The sequence below is a fragment of the Somniosus microcephalus genome, chromosome 8, assembly GCF_052327205.1.
Source record: "Somniosus microcephalus isolate GS21.2 chromosome 8, FLI_Smic_1.0, whole genome shotgun sequence".
Classification (NCBI taxonomy): domain Eukaryota; kingdom Metazoa; phylum Chordata; class Chondrichthyes; order Squaliformes; family Somniosidae; genus Somniosus; species Somniosus microcephalus.
Window position 1 is genome coordinate 68499921 of NC_140994.1, and position 27791 is coordinate 68527711.

The 27791-nt window shown below is 46.2% G+C and overlaps 1 protein-coding gene across 1 annotated transcript; it reads right to left on the bottom strand.

The window, feature by feature from the left end:
* Nucleotides 1-453: 453 nt before the first annotated feature.
* LOC147113606 (interferon-induced protein with tetratricopeptide repeats 5-like) lies at nt 454-27791 on the bottom strand. The gene is made up of 2 exons (XM_085994030.1): nt 27642-27791; nt 454-2144 (listed from the first exon to the last, which is right to left on the bottom strand). Exons 1-2 carry the CDS (start codon nt 27644-27646, stop codon nt 698-700), a joined length of 1452 nt encoding a protein of 483 aa, XP_085850156.1. The 5' UTR covers nt 27647-27791; the 3' UTR covers nt 454-697.

Below are 27791 nucleotides of genomic sequence, written 5' to 3' on the forward strand. Positions count from 1 at the left end.
CGGAAATTCGAGCATGATTTACGTCAAGTGTAAATCGAGTTTTCCGTGATCTTTAACGCTGGTTTAAAAATCATTCCACCCGAAGCTGGCCCCGCCTCCAAAACTGGCCACGCCCCCAGATCGGAATCCCGAGGATGGTGAGTTTCCGCTGATTGCTCCTGTTTGCGGCCGTTCGAGGAGGGTTTTCAAATTGAGCTCGTTTTCTTAGGCACCCAGGCAGTAGTGGGCAAGATTTAAAAGTTTTACATATTAAATATTTTAATTTACTTACAAACTGACAACAATGAAACTAATAAATGGTTCAGTATAGCTTTTTAAAGTCATTTTCAATCATTTTACATCAGGTTTCTCACCAGTGAAATGCTGGACACTTCTATTAAAAATGCTTATTTTTTTGTGGTAAATCCATTTTCAGCTGTATTAATAAAACTGCACCAAGTTATCACTCTTAAATACAACAATGAATATTTTTTAATTGAAAGAAAAGGAACTGATTACATTTTATTACACTGATCGCTTGGACTGGTTCATTGAAGATTTTTTGTTTGTGATTATGCAAATACATTCTAGCGGAAGCTTGAACTGTAACCTATCTAGCGCAATTTCCAGCACAATTTGTGCCTAAGTTCCCAATTGCGCCCAAAGCAGAAACTCTACCCAGCTGTGTGTAGTTTCAGCTGGGAAAGTCAGCGTTGACCTAGATAGAAAGGCGTAATTCACAAAGAGAACTTAGATATTCTTCATTGCCAAAATCAAACTCCAAGGCCTTTTCAAAGCACTCAATAGCTTCACACTTCTCCCCGTCCAGCTGGTGCAGTAACCCAAGAACACCAAAGGCCTTGCTGTCTCTGGGATTCCTGTCAATTTGTTTTGTTGCAATCTTTCTCAAGTTTTTGCGACACAATTCCCAACCTTTTGTGCCACGTTGGATTTTAAGTCCTTCCAGAAAATGGGTGATGGCCTTTGATTCAGATCTTTTGTGATACAGTTCAAATAACCCAGCCTGCAAATATACAGTCTGCTTATCAGGACGATTATCCTCTAATTTCAGTAGATTGCTGTAGATCTCCTCTGCTTTGAGGTATTCTCCACCTAATGAACAGATTCCTGCAAAATCCAATTGTGCAAAAATAAATGATGGCTTCTGTTCAAATGCCTTTTCAAAATAGTACTTGCATAGTTTGATCAACTCAGCTTTCTGTTGAAAACCAGGATTACGAGGGTTTTTGCTGCCTGGATTGTTGATCAGTTGATATAGTTTGTTTCTGTAACACAGACCTATTTGGTGGTGTAAGAAGGTAGAGTTTGGACTAATTTCTAATGCTTTCTTCAACAGCTCCACAGCTTTTTCCACATCTCCATCCCTTCTCAAAAATTTTGCTGCATAACGAGTTACATATGGAAGGTCAGGGGACTTCTGCAATGCTTGTTCAACTAATTTAAGAGCTTCCTCCTTTTGATTGAAATCTTGTAGTTTTAGAGCCAACAGCACCATGGCTACAGAGTCATCTGGATCAAGCTCCAGCACACGTCGCAACTGCTTCATTGATTGACTGGGTTCACAGCTCTCTGGGGTACAAGAACCCCCTTCCAGACGAAACAGAACAGTTGCATAACCAGCATTCCATTCAGTGTCATCAGGAACTTCCTCCAGAGCCTTCTCAAAACATTCCTTTGCCTCTTCATAATATTTCGTGGAAGATTTCAACAGTGACCAACCCTTCTCCCCATATACTTCAGGTATCAGTGCTGTATACCGAGAGCCATTAGTATGTCGTTTACAGATCATCTCCAGCTTGTCGAGGTAGGACTGGGCCTCTGTCAGTTGTCCCATGTGATAATATACCCAGGCATAGTTTGCATAGGTGATGATGCTTCTTCTTTCAAATTCATGTTCATGATTCTCTCTCAGAATCTTTTCAGCTTCCTTTAAGTTTTGAATTGCCGCTTCACAGTTGCCTTGCAGACAATTTACAAAAGCGAGATGGTTGTAAGACATGGCTTGATATTTCACACCAGCCTGTATTGAATCTTGCAATCTTTGCTTTATATCATCCAAGTCAATGTTTACTTGCTGTGGGCCCCACGTGAAGTGACTTTGAAGCTGATCGAGCTTCTCTTTCAACAAATCCTTCTGTGCATTGCTGCAAGAGAACAAAATAATAATCCGTTTTATCTGCAAATGTAACTCATCCTTTTTGCATTTTGATCCTCTTGCTTAATTCTAACACTGGCCTTTGATTATCACTAGATGACACAGCAGGGATATTTAACAATGGTACATTATTAATCTGTGGCATTTAATTTATATTCCAGTAGTGAACTGTGTTGGTGACTCTCAATACTAAAGTTACAACTGAACTGTAGTCAACATTACTTGTGTAATGTAACTTATTTATAATACATAAGAACATAAGAAATAGGAGCAGGAGTAGGCCATTTGGCCCTTCAAGACTGTTCCGTCATTTAGTAAGATCATGGCTGATCTTCTACCTCATCTCCACTTTCCTGAACTATCCCCATATCCCTTGATCCCCTTAATATTCAAAAATCTATCGATCTCCATCTTGAATATACTCAACAACTGAGCCTCCACAGCCCTCTGGGGTAGAGAATTCCAGAGATTCACCACCCTCTGAATGAAGAAATTTCTCCTCATCTCTGTCCTAAATGGCCAACCCCTTATTCTGAGACTGTGATCCCCTGGTTCTAGACTACCCAGCAAGGGGAAACATCCACCCTGCATCTACCTTAAAGTGGTTACAGTTGAACAGTATCAAGAGGAACTAATCCGTGATTCCTTTATCAATGGGATTGCGTCCCCTTTTATACGTCAGCGCCTGCTGGAAAATAAAACCCTCAATTTACGGGCTGCTTATGACCAGGCGTGTTCCCTGGACTTGGCCAAGAATAATGCAGACACTTATCTCCCACCACGTGCACGGGCGGCGGCTATCACCTTTAATAAGTCTTTCAATAGTTCTCAGGTGGACGCCCCCGCTGATGATGACTCTAACGGATGACGACCCTACCCTAGAGGCCTTTGCTGATGACGACCCCACCCTAGCAGCATCCTGGCAATCAGGAAGAAAGTGTTTCTTTTGTGGAGGTACGTTTCATTACAGAAAATTTTGCCCGGCTCATAATGCGACCTGCAATCATTGCAGCAAGAAAGGACACTTTTCCAAGGTATGCCAGTCACGGGCCTCTGCTAACAAGAAAGGCTTCACAGCTGCTATCTATGGAGCTGCTCCTCCCCCAAGAACCACTGCTAAGGCTACAGCTGCCAAAGGAAAAATTACCCCTCCTCCCATCACAGCTGTTTTTCCCCAAAGTTTGTCTCATGCAGCCACGAAGGTTTCAGTAAATGGGCACGCTCTAAGCGCGCTAATCGACTCCTGCACCTCTGACAGCTTCATTAGTAAGCGGGTGGTCAGCAGGTTAAAACTGCGCATTTATCTCTCGGGCAGGGAGATTGCAATGGCTCTGACGACTCTGACCACCAATCCTTCTGGCTTCTGTTTAGTCAACCTCATCCGCAATGGTCGCACGTATCCCTCCACCCAGCTCGGAGTACTCAATACCTTATGTAGCGATGTGCTTCTGGGTCAGGACTTCCAGAAGCAGCACAAAAGACTCACTTTTGAGTTTGGAGGGTCGAAGCCGGAGCTTACCATTTCTAAGGTGCCGTTTTGTGCACTCTCGGCGGCCTTACTCGGTGAGACCTCCCTGTTTGCCAATCTCTCCCCCCGTTGTAAACCCATAGCCACCAAATCGCGGCGCTTTAGCCAAGACAACCGAGCATTTATCGAGGCAGAAATCTCTCGCCTTTTAGTTGACGGTATTATCGAGCCGTGTTCATCTCCCTGGTGGGCTCAGGTCGTCATTGTGAAAAACCCTTTAAAACAACATAAGAAATGTCTGTGTATTGATTATTCGCAGACTATTAATCAATATACCGATCTAGATGCCTACCCGCTACCACGCATAGATGACATGGTCAACAACCTTGCCAAATACAAGGTATTTTCAACCTTCGATTTAACGAGCGCGTACCATCAGAAAGACTCTGACAAAAAGTATGCGGCCTTTGAGGCCAATGGTCGGCTTTATCAGTTTCATCGCCTTCCATTTGGGGTCACCAATGGGGTGGCCATCTTCCAACGGGCAATGGATGGCCTAGTCCGGCAAGAGAACTTGATGGATACCTTTCCGTATTTAGACAATATCACTATTGCCGGCCATGATCAAAAGGAGCATGACGCCAATCTTCAGAGATTTTTGGACATTCTCCGTCGTCGCCACTTAACGTTAAACGAATCCAAATCGGTGAAATCGGTGCCATCAGTGAACATTCTCAGCTACTGGGTGGGCAACGGTGTTATTAAACCGGACCCAGAGCGACTTCGTCCACTTAAGGAGCTCCCTCCCCTTACAAATCTCGACTCTCTTCGTCGGGCACTTGGCATGTTTGCTTATTACGCAAAATGGATACCTCACTTCTCCGATAAAATACAGCCCCTGCTTCATGCGAAGTCTTTTCCATTGGAAGCAACAGATATTTCTGCCTTCAACCTCCTCCAATGACAGCTGGAGAAAGCCACGCTTCGCTCCATTGATGAATACCTTCCTTTTGTGGTCGAATGTGATGCATCGGCGGTGGCGATCTTAGCTACTTTGAATCAAGGTGGTCGACCCGTGGCATTCCTATCCAGAACCTTACAGGGTAGCGAGCTCCATTAACCCCCTGTCGAGAAGGGATGGCTGTACGCCAATGGAGTCATTTTCTTGCTCGGCGTCATTTCATGCTCATAACTGACCAGCACTCCGTGGCATTCATGTTGGATAACCGGAAGCGCACGAAAATCAAAAATAATAAAATTCAACTCTGGAGGATGGAGCTGGCCGCCTTTGGATATACTATCCGTTACTGACCCAGCAAACAGAATGTGGCCCCAGATACCTTCACACGGGCATTTTGTTCTTCGATGTCAACGTTGACTCTGACGGATCTGCATATGGACTTATGCCATCCTGGCATTACCCGTTGTAGTGTATGTACCTTTAAGAGAGAACTACTTTTACAGCTCCTGTATACTGTAGTACCGGCTGTGACCACACCTGTATATAAGCCTTGAGCATGCCTCTGTACCCCCAGTCTTGAGACTACCCTACTCCAGTAAACACCTGTTGATTATTAAGTTACAGCATCCGTGTAGTTATTTGAAAACATCATACTCTCAGAATTACGGATCTAACAGTGGCGATGAGTGTCGATTCGAATCTACCTGCAACTCTGCATTTCCCTTCAAGGATTCGCTCCGGGAGGGCGGTGGAAGAAAGTCGAGGCCAGAAGCACGGGCGTGGACCAGGAGCAACCGCCCAGTCATCCGGCAGAGAGTGAACATTGCAGGGGAGGCTGTTGAGAGCCGGGCTTGGTTCCCCAGCCACGACGATCAGCAACAGACTGACGACAGGTACAGCGCAGACCCTTCCCAGACAGCGACGTCTGGAGCCGACCGACGGCAGAGAAAAAGCCGAGCAGCGTCGATGGGGTAAGTTAGAGGGTGAAGCGCACAGGGCGCAGCCAGGGGTTGAAAACCAAGTGGCGTCGAGGAAAAACAAATGGAGAGAGAGAGGGTAAAGCAGCAGCCGGATTCAGGACCGAGCGGCGGAAACGGGAAAAGCGCACAGAAAAAAAAAGCGCGCAGAGCACAGCCAGGGCTCAAGGGCTGAACAGTGTCCATGGGGAGAAGAAGGGAGAGTGTGGGAGACGCCATTGAGCTGTGGAGAGAAGGAAGGGCGCGGGAGGTGTCATTTTTAGAAGCCACAGCGGAGAAGAAGGGTGAGCGCGGGAAGAAAGGAAAGCGCGGGAGGTGCCATTTTGTGCCAGCGGAGAAGAAGGGAAAGTGCGGGAGACGCCATTTTTGACAGTTAAATCACACCCAGGGATGCCGAAGAGTGGCAGTATCTCTAAGTTCGACAATGAATTCGAAGATTGGGGGACATATGTGGAACATATTGAGGTGTACTGCAGGGCGAATGAAGTGCCAGATGCTAGGAAAGCACTGGTTTTGTTAAATTCCATGGGTGCAAAAACTTATGGGGTACTGCGAAACCTATTAACCCCAGAGAAGCCTGTGAATAAGAATTTCGAAAGCATAGTAGAAATCCTACAGGACCACTTAAACCCCACACCGCTGCTGATAGCAGAACGATTTAAGTTCCATAAAAGGAACCAACACAAAGACGAAAGCAATGCTGAGTACTTAACGGAACTGCGCAAGCTTATCGAAACACTGCCAGTTTGGAGTGGGACTAGCAGATACGTTAAGGGACAAGTTTGTGTGTGGGCTTCAAAGTGAAGGAACCCAGAAATGGCTTCTATCAGAAAAGGATCTTACGCTGGACAAGGCTTTCAGCATGGCAGTATCACACGAAGCAGCCGCAAGGGGCGCTGCAGAGATACAACGGAGACCACAAGAATATGGCACCAATGAAATGTCATATGGAACAGGGAAGTGTTATCGCTGCGGCAGAACAACACATGACCAGAAGGATTGTTGGTTCAAGGACCAAGTGTGCAGACAGTGTGGAAAAGCAGGACACATAGCAAGAGTCTGCAGGTCAGGAAAGAAAACCAACAGCAAGAAATCTCCACAGGAGAAGTACAAAAAGGTACATAAGGTGATGGACAGTCGTTCAGACAAACAGAAAAGTGATACAGACTCCGGAAGCAAGGAGCTGGGTTGTCTGAAACTACATAAGGTAACCAAAATGGAGGATCACCAGACTATCTGGGTCACACACAAGATAGACGGAGTCCAAGTGAAAATGGAATCGGACACAGGATCAGCCCTAACAGTCATAAAACAAAGGGACTACAAGCGGCTATTTTCACACATACCCTTGAAAGCTACAGAGATTGTCTTGAAGACGTACATGGGCAAAAAGTCTACCCCAAAGGAAAAATAAGGGTGAAAGTGATATACAAAGGCCAGGAAATACCTAAAATGGACCTATATGTATTGCCAGATGGAGGACCACCACTACTAGGACGTGAATGGATCCGGAAGATACAGTTAGATTGGCATTCCATACAGGCACTGAAGGTTGAGGCCAAAAAGGATAACGACGTCACACCTGGACGACTGTCAAAAATGCTAACTGACGCAATAGAAGTGTTCCAGGAGGGACTCGGAACACTAAAAGGCATAACAGCAACGATTAAAATAGAGGAAAATGCAAGCCCAAAGTTTCTTAAGGCCAGACCAGTGCCTTATGCGATCAGACCAGCCGTCGAAGCAGAGCTGGAAGGGTTGGAACGCTCAGGAGTACTGTCCAAAGTAGACTGGAGCGAGTGGGCTACACCCATCATTCCTGTAATGAAGAGGTCGTTGAGTAATACGCCTGGGGAACCAAAGAAGGTCCGCATCTGTGGGGATTTTAAGGTGACAGTGAAACCAGTCCTTCACACGGTACAATATCCATTTCGACGAATTGAGGATATTTTCGCCTCGCTATCTGGAGGTAAACGCTTCACCAAAATTGATCTAGCCCAGGTGTACTTGCAAATGGAGGTAGAAGAAGCCTCGAAACAATACCTCACGATCAACACTCATAAAGGTCTCTAGCAATACAATTGGCTGGTGTTCGGGGTAGCATCGGCTCCGGCTATTTGGCAAAGGGCGATGGATCAAGTCCTGCAAGGGATTCCAGGGACACAGTGTTATTTGGACGACATCCTGGTCATGGGCGAAAATGACAGTGATCACCTCGCCAACCTGGAGAAGGTGCTCACTAGATTAAAGGAATATGGGCTACGAGCTAATCGCCACAAGTGCGAGTTTTTCCTGAAGCAGATCTCGTATTGTGGCCACGTTATCGATGAAGAGGGGTTACATAAGTCCACTGAAAAGACTGAGGCAGTAGTCAAGGCTCCAGCACCGGAAAATGTTTCACAACTGAGGTCGTTCCTCGGGCTGGTAAACTACTACCATAAGTTCTTACCAAATTTGTCTACGGTATTACACCCACTGAACACCCTACTGCAAACAGGGGTACCATGGAAGTGGAATTACGAACGTAAAAGAGCTTTCCAGAAGTGCAAAGAATTGATCACATCAAAAGAGGTGTTGGCCCATTTCAACCCAGCACTACCAATTCGTTTGGCATGTGATGCATCACCCTACGGTATTGGAGCGGTGCTGTCGCACAAATTCCCAGGCGGGTTGGAGAGGCCAGTAACCTTTGCGTCTCCGTCACTAACCTCAGCCGAGCGCAACTACGCCCAGATTGACAGGGTGGCCCTCAGCCTAGTATGGGGAGTAAAAAAATTCAACCACTATCTGCATGGGCAGAAGTTCACCTTGCTGACTGACCACCAACCACTTGCCTCCATCTTTAATCCAAAGAAGGGCGTTCCGGTGATGACTGCACAACGGTTACAAAGATGGTCCCTTTTTCTAGGGGCGAACCAATATGAAATGGAATATAAAGGCACGAAACAGCATGGAAATGCTGATGGGCTATCACGCCTGCCACTGCCTACTGTGGAGGAAGCACCAGCAGTGGACCCTTTCGAGATATTTTATTCGTCAATAATTGAACGATTGCCAGTAACTAATGCGGATATAGAGAAGGAGACCCGCAATGATCCGACACTGTCTCGGGTATATGATTTGACGGTGAGGGGATAGCCAACACATGGCAACTCACTGTTGCCAGCATTCTCATCCAGAAGAGAACAGCTGTCAGTATGCCAGGGGACAGTGATGTGTGGATCCCGAGTGGTGATTCCACCCAAGTTAAGGGAGAGAGTGCTAAATGAGCTTCATGAAGGTCATCTGGGAGGGGTGAAAATGAAAAGCCTTGCTAGGGCTTATGTGTGGTGCCCGGGGATCGATCAACAAATCGAGGACCTAACCAAGAGCTGCTCAGGATGCCAAAAGGTCCAAAATGCACCACCACATGCCCCTCTACACCCATGGGAGTGGCCCTCCTCTCCATGGCACCGGGTGCATATTGATTTTGCTGGTCCATTCATGGACTCAATGTTCTTAATAGCAGTGGATGCTCACTCGAAATGGCCTGAAGTGATAAAAATGTCCTCAACCACTACAGAGAAAACGATTGCAGTCCTACGGACCATATTTGCCAGGAACGGCTTGCCAGAGCAGATTTGCTCTGATAATGGACCACAGTTTGTGTCCGAAGAGTTTTGGAAATTTATGAGAAGGAATGGGGTAAGGCATTATACATCCGCCCCGTATCATCCAGCCACAAATGGATTGGCTGAGAGGTTCGTACAAACCTTTAAAAAGGCGATAAAGGCCATGTGCGACGATGAAATTCCACTACAGCATAAGGTGGACAATTTCCTATTAGCCTACAGAAATGCGACACATGCAGTTACCAACCAGACCCCGGCCATGATGTTCTTTAACCGAAGGTTGAGATCAGATCTGGATTTGCTCAGACCAAATGTGCGAAGAAATGTTGAGGATAAACAATTCCAGCACATCAATGAGAAGCCGACAAGGAGCTTCAATGTTGGACAACCAGTCTTGGCCCGTGACTACGGAACAGAGAAATGGCAACCCGGAACAATATGCACAAGGCAGGGGCCATTAATGTACACAGTGGATGTCGGGGATAACATTGTGAGACGCCACGTCGATCAGATCTTAGCGTCACAGGAACGAGTCAACCCCATGTCTCGAGTACCTGGGGATGAACCCGACATACCGGTAGCATCTACCTCAGAACCAGTAGCAGTGGAAACTGATGAACTAACTGACGAAAAGGGGCCAGAATCGCCTCCGCACCAAGAACAAGAACCTCAGGAAAGGCGCTATCCAGAAAGGATCAGGAAGCCGCCCCAAAGACTGAACCTATAAATGGACTATTTTTGTTTAATGTGCATGTTAAAGTGTTAATTGTTATTTGAATATTATGGGTACTGCTAATCAAAAGGGGAGGAGTTGTAGTGTATGCACCTTTAAGAGAGAACTACTTTTACAGCTCCTGTATACTGTAGTACCGGCTGTGACCACACCTGTATATAAGCCTTGAGCTTGCCTCTGTACCCCCAGTCTTGAGACTACCCTACTCCAGTAAACACCTGTTGATTGTTAAGTTACAGCATCCGTGTAGTTATTTGAAAACATCATACTCTCAGAATCACGGATCTAACACCCGTATGTTGCACTTTGTGCGCTCCAAAAATCTACCATTCTCAACGGAGGATGTAAAGAAAACATGCTCCTCCTGTAGGATTTGTGCTGAATTGAAACCACAATTCTTCCGCCCATCAGATGACTTACTCATACATGCAATGCAGCCTATGCAAAGGCTCAGTATAGACTTTAAAGTGCCATTGCCTTCATCGACGCCGAACACCTACCTACTTACGATGGCAGACGAGTATTCACACTTTCCCTTTGCCTTCCCCTGTCCTAATATGCTTACCTCTACGGTAATTAAATGCCTCGATCAGGTCTTTTCCCTTTGCGGGATGGCTAATTTTATCCACACGGATCGGGGTCTCTCTTTTATGTCGAGTGAACTTAAAAGTTATCTCTCCCAACGGGGAATCGCCTTGAGTAAGATGACACCATATCATCCAATCGGCAATGGACAGGTTGAACGATACAATACCATCATCTGGAACGCTGTCCGTCTGGCTCTGAGGTCATGCAACCTACCAGACCAGCAGTGGGAAACTGTGCTCCCCGACGTGTTATACTCTATCAGGTCTCTTCTCTCCACATCCACTAATGTCACACCTCATGAGCGATTCTTCAAGTTCCGGCGTCGCTCTACACATGGGACATCTCTACCGTCATGGTTGGTGGCTCCAGGCCCTGTGCTACTCCGGAGGTTCATCCAGTCTGCCAAGAACGATCCTCTCATTGACGAGGTGGAGTTAACGGAGGTAAACCCCACGTATGCGCACGTGCGGTACCCCGATGGCCGGGAGTCCACCGTCTCGCTCAGAGATCTGGCTCCCTGCCCAACCGGTCACACGGGCCTGAATGATGAAGGATCCCACGACAATGATGTCAACACTCCGCACCCCTATGAGGATGACGCCCTACCTGGGACATTGAGGGATCTGCCGGCAGTGCTACCAGATGAACTCAGGGAGCCGAACGCTCCCTGTAGGATGGCCACCCGAAATCAGGACGCCAGACAATCTCCGGCTATGACCATGGATGAGGCCAGCTCTGCGCCTGTGGGGACCCGCACCCGGAGTCATGATATTCCCAGGCCTCCACAGGACGATCAAGACGACGCGGACTCTACCGACTTACCGGTACGGGCCAAGCAACCCAGCGACCAGGATACGGTCTGGGGAGACGTGCCTTCCACTCACAAGCAGAAAGCTAAACGACTACGGCTATTTTTGGTCCGTCTAGTCCGTTAAAGGAAGACTGGACTTCCAAACCTTTTAGGGAGGAAGAATGTCATAAATCGCAACTTCTACAAGAAGTAACTCAGGAAGTACTACTGAACGGCCAGCTGGGCGCCGTCCGAGGAGTATAAATACTCGGGCATGGGCCCAACTTGGCAGAGACAAACTGGAAACAGGAAGCTAGTGACTACTAACTAGACCTCCATGTTTTGTTACAAGTCGATTAAAGCCTTGCTTTATGTATAGGCAAGTGCGTAGTGAGTCTTTATTACGTCAATCACCTCTCTTCTGAACTCTTGAGAATATAAGCCTAGTCTACTCAATCTGTCCTCATAGGATAATGCCCCCATCCCAGGAACCAGTTTGGTGAACCTTCGTTGCACTCCTTCTATGGCAAGTATATCCTTCCTTAGGTAAGGAGACCAAAATTCTACACAATACTCCAGGTGTGGTCTCACCAGGGCCCTCTATAATTGCAGTAAGATGTCTTTGCTCTTAAACTCAAATCATCTTGTAATAAAGGCCAACATACCATTTGCTTTCCTAATTGCTTGCTGTACCTGCATATTAACTTTCAGTGATTTGTGTACAAGTACACCCTGGTCCCTCTGAACACCAACATTTTCCAAGTTCTCAACATTTAAAAAATACTCTGCTTTTCTATTTTTCCGACCAAAGAGGATAACTTCACATTTCTCCACATTATACTCCATTTGTCATGTTCTTGCGCACTCACTTAGCCTGCCCTTGAACCCTCCTTGCATCCTCCCCACAACTTACGTTCCCACCCAGCTTTGTATCATCAGCAAAAACTTGGATATATTACATTTGGTCCCCTCATCCAAATCATTGATGCAGATTGTGATTAGCTGAGTCCCAAGCACTGATCCTTGCGGTACCCCACTTGTTACAGCCTGCCAACCCGAAAATGATCGGTTTATTCCTACTCTCTCTTTTCTGTCCACTAACCAATCCTCAATCCATATTACCCCCAATTCTATGAGCCCTAATTTTGTTTAATAACCTCTTGTGTGGCACCTTATTGAATGCCTTCTGAAAATCCAAATACACCACATCCACTGGATCCCCCTTATCTATTCGGCTAGTTACAATCTCAAAAATCTCTTAACAGGTTTATCAAACACGATTTCCCTTTCAGAAATCCGTGTTGACTCTGCCCAATCCTATTATTATTTTCTAAGTGGCATGTTAGCACATCCTTAAGAATAGATTCCAGAATTTTCCCTAATACTGATGTCAGGCTAACTGGTCTGTATGGTGGCATAGTGGTTAGCACTGTTGCCTCACAGCGCCAGGGACCTGGGTTCAAATCTGGCCTCGGGTGACTGTCTGTGTGGAGTTTGCACATTCTCCCCGTGTTTGCGTGGGTTTCCTCCGGGTGCGCCGGTTTCCTCCCACAGTCCAAAGATGTGCGGGTTAGGTTGATTGGCCATGATAAAAAAAATTGACCCTTAGTGTTAGGGGGGATTAAATACGTGGGGTTATGGGGTTACGTGGATAGGGCTTGGGTGGGATAGCTGTCGGTGTAGGGACCGGGTACTCGGGTTTGGATGATCAGCCATGATCTCGTTGAATGGCGGAGCAGGCTCGAAGGGCCGAATGGTCTACTCCTGCTCCTTGTTTCTATGTTAGTTCCCCGTTTTCACTCTCCCACCTTTCTTAAATAGTGGGGTTACATTTGCTACCTTCCAATCCGCGCGAACCATTTTAGAATCTATGGATTTTTGGAAAATGACAACCAATGCATCCACTATCTCTATAGTCAACTCTTTCAAAACCCTAGGATATAGGCCATCAGGTCCAGGGGATTTATCGACTGTCAGTAGCATTAATTTCTCCAGTACTACTTTTTTACCAATACTAATTTCTTTCAGTTCCTCATTCTCTCTAGGCCCTTGGTTCTCCACTGTTTCTGGGAAGTTTTTTGCATCCCTTCCGTGAAGACAGATGCATAAAATGGGCTCGATTTTGCCATTGGGGTGGTCTGGGGGTGTGTCAGGTGTTTTTTGAGTCCTGAACCCGACTCCAGTGTGATGTGGGAAAAAGCGCGATTTTCCCCTAATTGGGCAATTGATTTCCAGCGTGTGGGAACCCCTGGCCCAATTAGTCTTTCCATCCTGAAAGTCACCTCCGATGACATCATCAATGCTGCTGGATTTAAGGCCTGCAAGCAGCCTTGCTTCTTCTGGAGACTGCAAACTTTATGCCCAATGCTGTGATCACTTCATTCAGCAACTATATCCAGCAGTAGGCCAATGTGTGCTCCACGGTTCGATGACACCGCCCTGCAAGTTCTGGTGGAAGGAGCAAGAGCAAATAAGGAGGTGCTCTTCCATTCCTCAGGGAGGAAGAAGACTCCCCAGCAGACTGAAGCTGTGTGGATGCAAGTGGCCCAGGAGGTCAACCCTATGTCTATGTGCTGCAGAACATGGCTGCAGTGCAGGAAGAGGTTTCATGACCTTCTGCGCACAGGAAAAGTGAGTGTGACTTTCCCATCACCCTCAATCTGATCCCCATCACCTCTCCTCACTCTGCTTTGCCAACCTCTTCCTCCACATCCCACTTGACGCTTACATCCTTGCACCCTTACCCAATTCCCTCTCTCTCTATGGTCACATTCACTTAACTATTCGACCATGCAGCCCTCACACTCTCTATCACTGTGATGCAATGACAACTTACAACACACAGGGAGGGCCCTTTGTCTCCTTCTAAGCATCTATGCTATGGAATCTGTACACTCACTCCTTCATTCTCACTCAAACTCCACTTGTGTCCCTCATTGCAGGAAAGGAGAGCCCACAATAAGAGGGAAAGAGCAAGGACAGGAGGAGGGCCAACCTCAGTAGCCCAGCTCGCCACCTCGGAGGAGACGGCTCTGGAAATTGCCGGGATCGAGGACGATTCCCAAGTGGGGGACGGACAGGCAGGCGCATCACCGCAAGCTGATGGCAGAATAGTTTGGCATCTCTCTCATTGACATTGCATGAGTCACTGATAATGAATCTGATGCTCTAACAGATTGACTTATGATCATCTGCACTATTCAATGTACATGTAACCTTGACCTCACATCTCTAACTCTTTCCTTTACTCCCCCTCAGGACCATCGGCAGCCCCCATCCCCACTGTCCAGGAGGAAGAGCCTGAGCTTCCAGACTCCTTAGAGGAAGCTGCACCCTCTGAGGACGCTGCGTCAGCAGAATTAAGCGCACACATCACCAGCGCAGACACTCACACCTCGGTGGGACCTTCAGGACATAGAGTAGAGTTGTCACCTGGTGTATCACAGCTCACAAGTGAGCATCAGCAGATGGTGGCGACAGAGACAGCAGTGGAGAATCCTCGTCAGAGGGCGCAGTACGCACCCAGCTCAGCTCCGCTGCATGTCGACCCTATGCCTCCGGGTCCATCCAGAAGGAGAGCGGTGCTGGAACTCCAGGAACAGGTGCAGGAGTCTCTGGCAGGTTTTGTCTCCAGGATCACTGTGAGTGTGGAGCGAATGGAGGAGTCCATTGCTAACATGAGCAGAGCCTTTGTGGAGGCATTGGCACACGAACGCATCACCACAGAAAAGATGGAAACCTCCATGGAAAGGATGGCTACCATAGAGGACCGGATGGCTACGGTAGAGGAGAGGATGGCTACGTCCATGGAGGAGCTTAGTCGCCAGGGTATGGAAAACATGGTAATTGTTCAGAATAGACTGACATCTCTTCAGGAGCGATGGTCAGCTATTGAGCAAACAAAGCAGACCTTCATGCAAGTCCTCGGGAGTAGGACTTCCAGTACAGAAACGGGTCCTCATGGCTCCCCTGAAGTGCAGCAAGGTGCTGTCAAGCCACTTGCTAGCTCTGAAGTGGGGCTGACCCATGAGAGGGATGTTAGTGGCAGACAACAAGGAAGTGGGGGCTCCTCTCCAAGTGCTCACACTTCCATATCACTGCAAAGCCCTCGGTCAGAGCCCCACCAGAGTCCCCACCCAACTGAGATCAGCGTCTCAATCCCTGCACAGCCACAGGAGCAGCAGACTGTTGCCGAGCCCTCATAGGTTCACAACCCCAGAGGACGCCCACCAAAGGTGTCGAGACAGGAGCAGCAAGAACATGAGCAAGGGGCCTCCACATCTGCTGAAGCCACAGGGGAAGCACCATGTAGGAGCACGCGTAAGAGGAAGATACTGCACAAGTAGTCACAAGGGTAGTCACTTGGGTGTAATGTTATGCTTAATTTTGAAAAGCCATCAGTTGGTTATTGTCATTAAAAATTCTGATGGCAAGCTGTTGCAGTTGTGGCGTGTGTCATTTCGATAATGGGACTTCCACTTTGAGGGCTTAGGATTACTTGCAATTGTCAGTATGGTGGTCAGAGTGATAGGAAGCTGCAGGTTCTTGGCCATTGTCGATGATCTGATAAGAAGGTGCGAGGCAAAAGTGTTTGATTGTGCAGGCTAAGCAAATCTGGCCAAGATGAGTGCGTGCCTTACATCCCGGGCAGCAATGTGCTCGCATGCTGCTGCCGCTGGTTGATGCGCCTCTGCAAGGTGGTCATTGTCGCTCTCCTCCTCCTCCTCCTCCTCATCTGAGGAGTCTATGTGATGAGCCACTTGTTCCTCAGGCATCTGCAAGCCACAATGCTGTGCCATGTTGTGAAGTGCACAGCAAACCATGGCCATTCTGGGACCCTGGCTGCTGAGTACTTCAGGGCTCCACCTGATCTATCAAGGCATCTGAAGCGCATCTTCAGCAAGCTGATGGTTTGCTCAATTATGGATCTGGTGGAAATGTGGCTGGAGTTGTAGCGCTCCTCAACTTCAGTGGATGGGCTCCTCAATGGCGTCATTAGCCACGTCTTCAGGGGATAGCCCTTGTCTCCAAGTAGCCATCCGTTAAGTTGGTCTGGTGGACTAAATAGCGGAGGCACACTAGACTGGCGCAGGATGAAGGAGTCATGGCACAAACATGCAAAATTTCCTTCCTGTGGTCACACACCAGCTGTACGTTGAGGGAGTGAAAGCCCTTGCGGTTGACAAAAACACCTGGATTGTGATGGGGTGCCTTAAGGGCCACATATGTGCAGTCTACGATGCCCTGCACCCTTGGAAAGCCTGCCAGATTGTCGAACCCAACTGCACGCGCAGTTACACTGGCTTGATCCTTGGAGAAATTGATGTAATTGTGCACGATGGCAAAGAGGGCATCGGTTACCTGCATGATGCAAGTGTGTGCGGCCACCTGGGAGAAGCCACTGATGTCTGCTGCTGATCCCTGGAATGAGCCTGAAGCAAAGAAGTTGAGTGCGGTGGTTACTTTGACGACCACTGGTAAGGGGTGTCCACCTGCTCCTCTGGGCTCCAGGTCTTACTGCATCATTGCGCAGATGTCACCCACTACCTCTCGCAAAAGCCAGAGCCTCCTTTGGCACTGCTGCTCAGTCATGTTGAGGTAGCTCATCCTCTACCTGTAGACCCTGTTTTGGGGGTATCTCCTGTGCCGACGTGCTTCCATGCACTGGCGCCTTCTGGCCTGTGCAGCTTCAGGTGGGTGAGCAGCAGCTTGGAGCCCCTGCTGTTGCGCCTGCAGTTGGTGCTGCTGTTGTTCAGTGTTCTGCTGCTGCCGCGGCTGGTTTTCATCCGAATCTGATGTCCAGGGGGAAAGGAAATAAATAGTTTCTATTCTTCTGGTATATACCTCAGTTGAGGAAGTCCTCATTCAAGATGGGGAGAGGGGTTTCCCAGGAGGTCACACTGGAGATGGGTGTCAGGCTCCAAACTGCCACAACAATGAGTATGCTTGCTAAAAGTTCCCCCAGACCTGAGACAACAAAGTTCTGCCACCTGCAAATGATGATTTGTGAAAACTCCTTTTTAATGGTGGAGCTGCAGTTGTTAGTAAGCAATCCACTTGTGATGCCACCAGGATTCACTGGCGTGATCCAGAGGAGGCGTGCAGCATGTGGGAAAAGTGGAAAAATCAGAAAGGCCTCTTAAAATGGGATTATAGAGGCAATTAAATGGTTGTTAAGGGCCTTAATGACATGGGGTCAGAAAACTCGCATGTGGGAAAATTGCTCAGAGGTGGGATGGAGGCGGGATTGGGCCTGCACGCCATTTTTTGCAATTTTACCACCTTACACGCCTCCAATCCCGCCTCCTTGGGCCTGGCAAAATCAAGCCCATTGTATTTGTTTAATTTCTCTGTCATTTCCTTATTCCCCATTATCATTTCTCCTGTCTCAGCCTATAAGGGACCCACATTTACTTTTGCTAACCTTTTCCTTTTTAACATACCTGTAGAAGCTTTCACAGTCTCTTTTTATGTCTCTTGCTAGTTTACTCTCATATTCTATTTTCCCTTTCTTTATCAACTTCTTGGTCCTCCTTTGCTGAATTCTAAAATCCTCCCAATCCTCAGGCTTAATACTCTCTTTGACAGCATTATAAGCCTCTTCCTTTGATCTAATACTATTTTAACTTCTCTTGTTAGCCACGGTTGGACCACATTTCCTGTGGGGTTTTTCTGCCTAAAGGAATGTATATTTGTTGTAAATTATGTATTAATTCTTTAAATGCTAACCATTGCTCATCCACTGTCATACCTTTTAATGTAGTTTCCCAATCTACCATAGCCAACTCACTCCTCATACCTTTGTAGTTTGCTTTGTTTAGATTTAAGACCCTAGTTTCAGATTTAACGAATTCACTTTCAAACTCAATATAAAATCCTATCATATTATGGTCACTCTTCCATAAAGGCCCCTTTACTATAAGGTTATTAATTAATCCTTTCTCGTTGCACAATACTAGATCTAAAATAGCCTGTTCCCTAGTTGGTTCCTCAACATACTGATCTAGAAAATTATCTTGCATACATTCCATGAATTCGTCCTCCATACTGTTACTGCAAATTTGGTTTGCCCAGTCTATATGTAGATTAAAGTCCCCCATGATTATTGTATTACCCTTGTTACATGTGCCTCTAATTTCCTAATTTATACTCTGCCCTACATTACAACTACTGTTTGGGGGCCTATAAACAACTCCCACCAATGTTTTCTGCCCCTTATTGTTTCTTAGCTCCACCCAAACTGATTCTACTTCTTGATTTTCAGAGCTAAGATCCTTTCTCTCTACTGTCTTAATCCCAGCCTTTATTGTCAGGGCTACCCCTCCTCCTTTTCCATTTTGCCTATCCCTTCTAAAAGTTATGTATCCTGGAATACTTAATTCCCAACCTTGGCCACTTTGCAACCACGTCTCCGTTATGGCTATTAGATCAAACCTGTTCATTTCTATCTGTGCTATAAATTCATCTATTTTGTTGCGAATGCTTCGTGCATTCAGATATAGTGCCTTTAGCTTTGACTTATTTCTATTTTTCCATGATGTCACCTTAGTCGCTGATGCCTTATTACCTTTGTTACTCTCTCTGTCCCTTCCTGACCCACTGCTTATTTTTACCCACAACTCTACTCTGTTTTGGAGCCTTGAAATTCCTCTCGCTGCTTTTAAATTTACTCTTTCCAAAATCCTCCCACCCCCCTTCATTAGTTTAAAGCCCTGTCTACTGCCCTTTCACAGTGAATCTCAGAGCTTCTGATGATTTCTGAACAGAGGGAATGAGTTCTACTTAAAATCACTGCTGCAGAGTCCAGAAAACCAGCACAAAATAGGGTGCACTGGAATCTAACATCAGAGATAGTGAGTGAGCACTTGGACAAGTATAAACTGATCAAAAAGGGTGCGATCTTGCCAGCCTTGGGGAGGTAAGACTGCTGGGGAAATGGCAGATTCTAGGGGTGGGTAACTGTAATGATATCAGCAAATAGAGATGGTATTTGCCTGTTTGATTATGATGCCTTACCAGCATGTTTGCATGTATTGATTGCTTGTGCCTGACCAGCAGAGGGCATGTGACCGAGACAAGCAAGGCAGTTTAGTTTAGTTTCAGTTTCATTCTAGAGGCATCACTAGCATGATGTCTCCTGTAAATGCTGTCAAAAGAGTTGAACAAGCTTTAGATTAAAAGACATTCTCTCTCATAAATGTCTCGTCATTGAATCCACAAAGAAATCAATACATGGTGTCAGAAGTGATTGAAAGAGATGAAGAGGAAAAATCTAAAGTGAAATCAGCTCTCCACATATTAGCAAGCCAAAAGTGAACATCGTTACTTACCTTGGAGAATAGCTAACGAAGTGAAAAAATGGAAGGATTATACCCACCGGCGAAGCTTCAGTTAACAGGTAATGTGGCTGAAAATTGGAGGAGATTCAAACAACGTGTGGGGTTGTATTTAGCAGCAATCGGAGCTGATGAGAAAAGTAATAAAAATAAATCGTCACTGTTCTTACATGTCGTGGGCGATGAAGCGCTGGAGGTGTATAATAACTTCACATTCGCTGCTGATGGAGACAAAATGAAGCTAGATAAAATAATGGAACAGTTTGAGGCCTACTGCATACCTAAACATAACGTGACATTTGAGAGGCACAGATTTTTCACGTGTACAGAAAACGGGTGAGACTATTGATCAGTATGTGACTGAACTGAGAAACAGAAGCAAATCGTGTGAATTTGGGGGACTGACAGACTCGCTGATAAAAGACAGACTGGTGTGTGGTATTCTGGATAATGGTCTAAGGGAAAGACTGCTAAGAGAGCAAGATCTAGACCTGGGAAAAGCCATAGCACTGTATAGGGCTACAGAGACTGTGAAGTCGCAGGCAAAGGAGCTGTTCAGTGACAGTAGCTGCAACGTGGATGCAGTGAGTAAGAACGGACACAAACCGTTTAACAAAAAGAGCGACAATGTGAAAAAAGAGGCGTGGCCAGCGAACGAAAATGAAAGGGACAATCGAAAGTCATGTAGTCGATGCGGTACACAGCATCCACCAAGAAAGTGTCCAGCATATGGTAAAACATGCAATAGTTGCAACAAGAACAACCATTATGCCCGTTGCTGTAAGAACCAAATGCAACAAAGCAAGGTCCATGCAGTAGATGAAAGCGACATAGAGGAGTTCTATGTAGATGTGGTGTCTGAAAACAAAAAAGAAGAAAGAGACTGGATGTTGACACTAAAAGTGAATGACATACACATTCCATTTAAATTGGATACTGGAGCACAAGTTAATGTGATATCAGAGACTGATTTTAAGAAAATTAGACCCAGACCAAAGATACACGGAATAAAAATGAAAGTGACAGGATACTCAGGTACTGATATACCAGTGAAAGGAAGATGCATTGTCAAAGTAACACACAAGGACAGAGAGCACATGTTAGCATTAATCGTGGTGTCAAAGGATGTGCAAGCCATACTAGGTTTAAAAGCCTGTGAGAGACTGAACCTGGTAAAGAGAGTCCTCGTTGTGGAAAGCGAAGGAGAGACAGTCTATGATGAACTCATGAAAGAGTACAACGACCTATTTAAGGGTCTAGGCTGCATTCCAGGAGAACACACGATCAGAGTAGATAAAAGTATGACACCGGTCATACATCCATGCAGAAAAGTCCCGTTTGCTCTTCAAAAGCAACTGAAGGCAGAGTTGGACAGGATGGAAAGCCTGAACGTGATTCGGAAGATAGATGAGCCAACTGAGTGGGTGAGTTCCCTCGTCGTAGTGGACAAAAGAATGGAAAGCTCAGAATTTGCCTGGATCCAAGAGACCTAAACAGAGCAATAAAGAGAGAGCACTTCAAGCTTCCTACATGTGAGGAAATCATGGCACAGTTTGCAAATGCAAAGTATTTCAGCAAGTTAGATGCATCATCAGGATTTTGGCTGATGAAATTGGAGGAAGCAAGTTCAAGACTGTGCACGTTCAACAGCCCATTTGGCAGATACAGATTCCTAAGGTTGCCATTTGGCAATGCCTCAGCTCCTGAAGTGTATCACAAAACTATCCATATGATCTATGAGCACCTGGAGGGAGTTGATACATCAATGGATGACATCATAGTATGGGGAACCACGAGAACTGAGCACGACGAGAGACTGAAAAAAGTGCTGGAAGCAACAAGGAAAACAAACCTGAAGCTGAATAGAGAGAAATGCCAGCTCGGGGTGGCAGAACTGAAATTCGTGGGAGATATCCTTAGCAGTGAGGGCATCAGACCAGATCCCAGAAAGGTGTCCGCCATTGAGAATATGCCAAAGCCACAATGCAAAAAGGACGTGCAGAGGTTTAATGGAATGATCAACTACATGGGGAAATTCATATCCAACCTCTCAGAAAAGATGGCGCCACTGAGAAGACTAACTGAAAAGAACATAGAATGGGAATGGAATCATGAGCATGAGAAGTCATGGAGCAATCTAAAGAAACTGCTCACAGAGGAACCAGTTCTGAGGTTTTATGACCCAGCGAGACCCATCAAGATATCATCAGATGCATCACAGAGTGGGCTCGGTGCCGTTCTTCTGCAACAATATGACTACTGGCAACCTATTGCATATGCATCGCGCTCAGTGACAGACGCGGAGACGCGATATGCTCAAATAGAAAAGGAGCTGCTCAGCATCACATACGCCTGTGAAAGATTTCACCAGTTTGTGGCAGGACAAGCAATTAGTGTAGAGACTGACCATAAGCCCTTGATTGCATTGTTCCAAAAGCCACTAAATAGCTGTCCGCTTAGAATACAAAGAATGATGATCAGGCTGCAACGCTATACACTGAATGTTGCGTACACACCGGGTAAGCTGATGTATACAGCAGACACGTTGTCCAGAGCTGTTGACCCAAGTGAGCCCGCAAACACCACAATGGATGAAAAAGTGAACGCCTACGTGGACATGATCACAAGTGCACTGCCCATAGCAGATGCAAAAATGGAGCTCATAAAGACTGAGACAAACAAAGATGAAACAATGAGACGACTGAGAAAAAGCATCTTGGATGGATGGCCCAACATGAAGCAAGACTGCTCACCTGACAGGGCAGAGTACTGGAACTGCAGGGTGGAACTATCAGTGGTCGAAGACATCATCTACAAAGGAAGTAAAATAGTTATCCCAAAGAGTCTGAGAAAAGAGATGTTAAAAAAGATCCATGGAGGACATCTGGGAATCGAAAAGTGTAAGAAAAGAGCACGAGAGGTGATGTACTGGCCACGAATCAACCAAGATGTGACAAATGAGGTGTCAAACTGCACAATATGCCTGAAATATCAAGCAAGCAATCCGGTAGAACCACTAAAGCCACACCCAGCGCCAGACAGACCTTACCAGAAGGTAGGCGCTGACCTATTTGTATGTCAAGGGAAGGACTATCTTGTAGTCACAAACTATTACTCCCTGTATCCAGAGGTTTGTAGACTGTACACCACCACTGCAGATGCTGTGATAACATGTATGAAAGCCATATTCTCCAGACATGGCGTGGCAAGCGAGGTCTTCACAGACAATGGACCCCAGTTTTACAATGCAAGTTTCCGACACTTTGCCAAAGAGTGGGACTTTGTCCACACAACGTCAAGTCCTCACTTTCCACAGTCCAATGGTCTAGTGGAAAAATCGGTCCAGACAGTGAAAAGACTGATGTACAAGGCAAAAGACAGTGGAACTGACTTCTACCAGAGCATGCTTGTATACCGCACAATGCCGCTCGAGTGTGGTATGTCACCAGCCCAACTCCTGATGTGACGTCGGCTAAGGTCAAACCTACCCATCCCGGAGAACCTCCTGAAAACAAAAGAGGGGGAGAAAGTGAGGAAGTTCAAAGAACAACAGAAAGAAAAGCAAAAGTACTACTATGACAGAGGAACACAAAACCTACCTGAACTCCACACTGGTGACCAAGTAAGGTTCAAAGACAAAACAAACACATGGACTCAGAAGGGAACTGTCCTGAGTGAAGTTCAACCAAGATCATACACCATTCAGACAGATGAGGGTGCTGTTCTGAGAAGAAATCACCGAGATCTTCTCATGGGACCAGCCACAGCAGGTCAAGAGACTGATACTGTTGAACAACCTGATCACACAGCTGAGAAACCATCATCTGAGGCAACAACTCAGATTCAAGGACAATCAATCAGAAAATCCTCAAGACACGTGAAGCCTCCTGAGAGACTCATTGAGCAAATTTAAGGACTATTGTTATAGAAGGAAGTAATGTTATCTTATTCTTTCTTCAAGTTCTAGTGTATTGACATATTTCATGTGAACACACAAAGCAAGGTTAAAAAACCTTGATCATGATAATGATAATGTAAGTTCATTAAGTGTTACAGTTAAAATGCAGATTAATACAAAGAAAACATGTTGTTAGTTAAAAGTAAAATACTTTTGTTTTAAGAAAAGGAGATGTAATGATATCAGCAAATAGAGATGGTATTTGCCTGTTTGATTATGATGACTTACCAGCATGTTTGCATGTATTGATTGCTTGTGCCTGACCAGCAGAGGGCATGTGACCGAGACAAGCAAGGCAGTTTAGTTTAGTTTCAGTTTCGTTCTAGAGGCATCACTAGCATGATGTCTCCTGTAAATGCTGTCAAAAGAGTTGAACAAGCTTTAGATTAAAAGACATTCTCTTTCATAAATGTCTCGTCATTGAACCCACAAAGAAATCAATACAGGTAACCATCCTGCCCCAACCCGCCTCTGTGCCATCTTCCCAGGAGGCGGGTAGATGATGCACGCCGGGTCATGTCTCCTGTAGGCAGGAAGGGGATCAGAGCCACTTAACTGCCTGTTAATGGAGATAATCCTCTTAACTGCCTGTTAACAGGTAGTTAACAGGCAGTTCAGAGGATTATCTCCATTCTTCCACCAGAGGCGCGGGCTTCCCGACATCGGAAAACCCCGCCAGGGTCACCGAGGCGAGTAGTGGGTCTGTGGGGGTCAGAGGGGTGCAAAAGTGCGCTGTGGAGGTGAGTGATGGGTGCAAGTGTGGAGAGGTGAGTATGTGAGGTAAGTGGAAAGTGATAGAAAATGTTCACTTACCTTTGTTTCTTCCTGCAGGCTTCAACAGTTGGGGATGCGGAGAGTCTCGCATCTCACCAGCAGAGATGACAGATGGCTGCTGCATTCTCCAATGCAACATCCATCTAATTTCTGCTCACAAAAGAGGTTTGATGAGTCAGTGTTTGACAGCTTCACAGAGCTTTTAAATGATGACAATTCATTTGTCAAAAATTTTTGACAGATGTAACGTCATACACTGACGTTCTCTGTAACCGGCTTCTCCTTAATTGACCTGCTAAGCTCGCTGGGCGGAATTTAACAAAGTCGTTCAAGGGAAAATAGCATGGGTTGGCCACAAGTCAATGGAGGCGGGACTAAAACCTGACAAGCAGCTGTCCTGCCTCCAATGCACCCCCATTGACAAAATCGCCCCCAAAGAGTCAAGGATAGGTCATGGATGACTAATCTAGTCTAATTTTTGAGGACGTCACTTGCATTGTGAATAGGGGGGTGTCTATGCATGTTGTCCAGAAGGCATTTGATAAGGTTCCACACAAGAGCTAATTAGCAAAAATGAGAGCGCAGGGAATTGGAGGTAGCCTTGTGACACAAATCACTATAAGCTGCTGCATGGGTTCAAAAAGTAATCAGAACATCTAATGAACTGTTGGGCGTGAAACTCAAAAGTGAGGAAGTGATGCTTCAGCTGTACAGAGCCTTGGTCAGACCCCATCGGGAGTACTGCATTCCGATTTGGACACCAAGGGGGGGAAATTCAGCTGTTTAGCGCCTTCAGTTAGTGCCTGGCGGGGGCGCTAATGTGGCACTGATGCAGTAGCACCAGGGTGAGGCAAATCCAGTGACACATGGTAAATCCAGCCCCCCGTAGTGCCGTCGCTGACAGTTACCGCCAGAGACTTCAATACCAGGCAGATCGTGACATCAGTGAGCTCACTGCGCACCCAATCTTCAAAATTCATTTTAGCCCCCTGCCTTAGCGCCTCGTCCCGGCAGCAACAGGGAGAGGAGGCGTCAAGCAGGTGGATTCCGGCTCCAGGGGCGGTATTTAAAGGCATCCTCAGTAATGAGTCGCAGCTGTCAGCTTTGTGGTGTTTCACTGCTTCCTTGTCAGTTTGACATTGTGACAGTCATTTAAAGGTTGTTTAGTATCAAGAGTGCTCTGACTACTAACAATTAGTTACATTTTTTCTCACAACATATCAAAGTGTTACACCTGGTTACATTTATGGGGGCTGCACAGCCAGCAATGATGAGAATGAGGTTCTGCAGCATCAACGAACTTCCCCTTTAAGAACTGGAAAGCGCCTTTTGCAATGATGACTTGTGATTAGACTGCACCTGATATTGGTCAGTGCCTCACATTTAATACCACTGAGCAAGGCCATCAGTGCTTGATTTTGCGCTCCAATCCTTTCTTTGTGCAATGAGACTTAATTTTGCGTGCAGTCTGAAGCATTAGAGCCTGGCGCAAATTCTCAAACTTTTCAAAAGTTACCGCCCATTCCTGGGCTATAATGAATTTCCCCCCCAAAACCTCAGGAAAGTTATATTAGCCCTGGAAGGGTTACAGCAAAACTCACCAGAAGCATAACAGGGCTTAAAAAGTTAAATTATGAGGCCAGATTGCACGAACTTGGCTTAAATTCACTTCACTTTAGAAAGAGTGATATAACTGAGGTCTTTAAAATGATAAAGAGATTCAATAGGGTAGAACAGAGAAACTATCCAAGTCCAAGTTTCCTGCCCGAACCCCAATTTCCCGATCCCCATTCCCTTGGCTTTCTTACTCCCCCGAGTCCCTCCCCCGAGTCCCGTCACCCTCTCCCTCTCATTTCCACCCTCCCCAGTCCCAATCTCCCAATCCATTTCCACCCTCCCCAGTCCCAATCTCTCAATTGCACTGTGAGAGCCCGATTTCAAGGTATTAATTAAGTGCCCCACCTCTTCACAGTGTAATAAAAGCAGTGGGCACATGCACGGTGTGTTGGGACCTGTTTCTTGTATGTAAGTCTTTAACACCCCTGACCCTCTCCTGCCCGTCGGGGGGTGGGGGGTTTGTTAATTTTGAGGCACACATGCCTCTCTCCCTTCCACAAGCCGGTCCGGTTACTCCCGAGAGGGGCTCCAGCAGTGTGGGGAGTTAGTGCAGAACGGGGCGTTGGGGGGGGGGGGGCAGGGCGCTGTTGAGATCACGGAGCATGAGGAGGTTGGTGAGGTCATGGAGTGGGGAGTGGGGGTGCCACCATGGCGTGAAATTTAAGAGGTACAATTCTCCTGGGAACTGCTTCAAACTCGGTAACCAGAAGAAACGCACAACATGGGCCGGATGAAACGATGAGAGTTTACAACAACAGCAAATTGCATTTATATAGCTTCTTTAATATAGTGATGCTTCCCAAGGTGCTTGGAGCGTTATGAAACAAAATTTGACACCGAGCCTCATATCAAGCTATTAGGACATGTGACCAAAATGTTTGTCAAAGAGGTAGGTTTTAAGGAGCATCTGAAAGGAGGAAAGAGAGGTAGAGAGTCAGAGAGGTTTAGGGAGGGAATTCCAGAACTTAAAGCCCAGGCAGCTGAAGGCATGGCTGTCTATGGTGGGGTGAATGAAGTGAATGAGCAAGCGGGCAAAGTTGCAGAAAATTATCATTAAGGTAGAAAGTAATTTCATGTTATCCAAACCATGGTGACGAGGAACATTTTAATTTTTCACAACCATTTACAGTCACTGTATTCCAAGCAGTGTTTCTTTTGCATTATATGCAGAACTGTGCAGAGTACTCCAAGTATTCAATACAAGTTTAATATATAAGATAAATATTTCCAGGACACCGGGGAGAACTACCCTGCTCTTCTTCGAAATAGTGCCATGGGATCTTTTACGTAAAACTGAGAGGTCAAATGGTGACTCGCTTTAACTTCTCATCCGAAAGTCAACATCTCCGGCAGTGCAGCCTCCCTCAGTACTGCCCACAACCCACGAACTCAGAGGTGAGATTGCTACCACTGAGCCACGTCTGACACCTATTACTATATATAAAAGCAAAATACTGCAGACACTGGAAATCTGAAATAACAACAGAATATGCTGGAAATACTCAGCAGTCCAGGCAGCATCTGTGGAGAGAGAAACAGAGTTTCTAACAAAAGGTCATCGACCTGAAACGTTAACTCTCCACAGATGTCCCCTGATCTGCTGAGTATTTCCAGCAGTTTCTGTTTTTATTTCCTATACTATATAAGCTATTACACATGACATTGTCTCTTACCTCATGATGATTGGAATGAATAGTCCTGATTCTTGTTTACTTTTACTTCTGTTGTCTGATCAGCTGCACAAACAGAACTAAGTGCGTTCAGCTCTTCTGAGATATTTGTATACCATCTACACCCTTTAGAGTCAGATGATTTTGCACTTT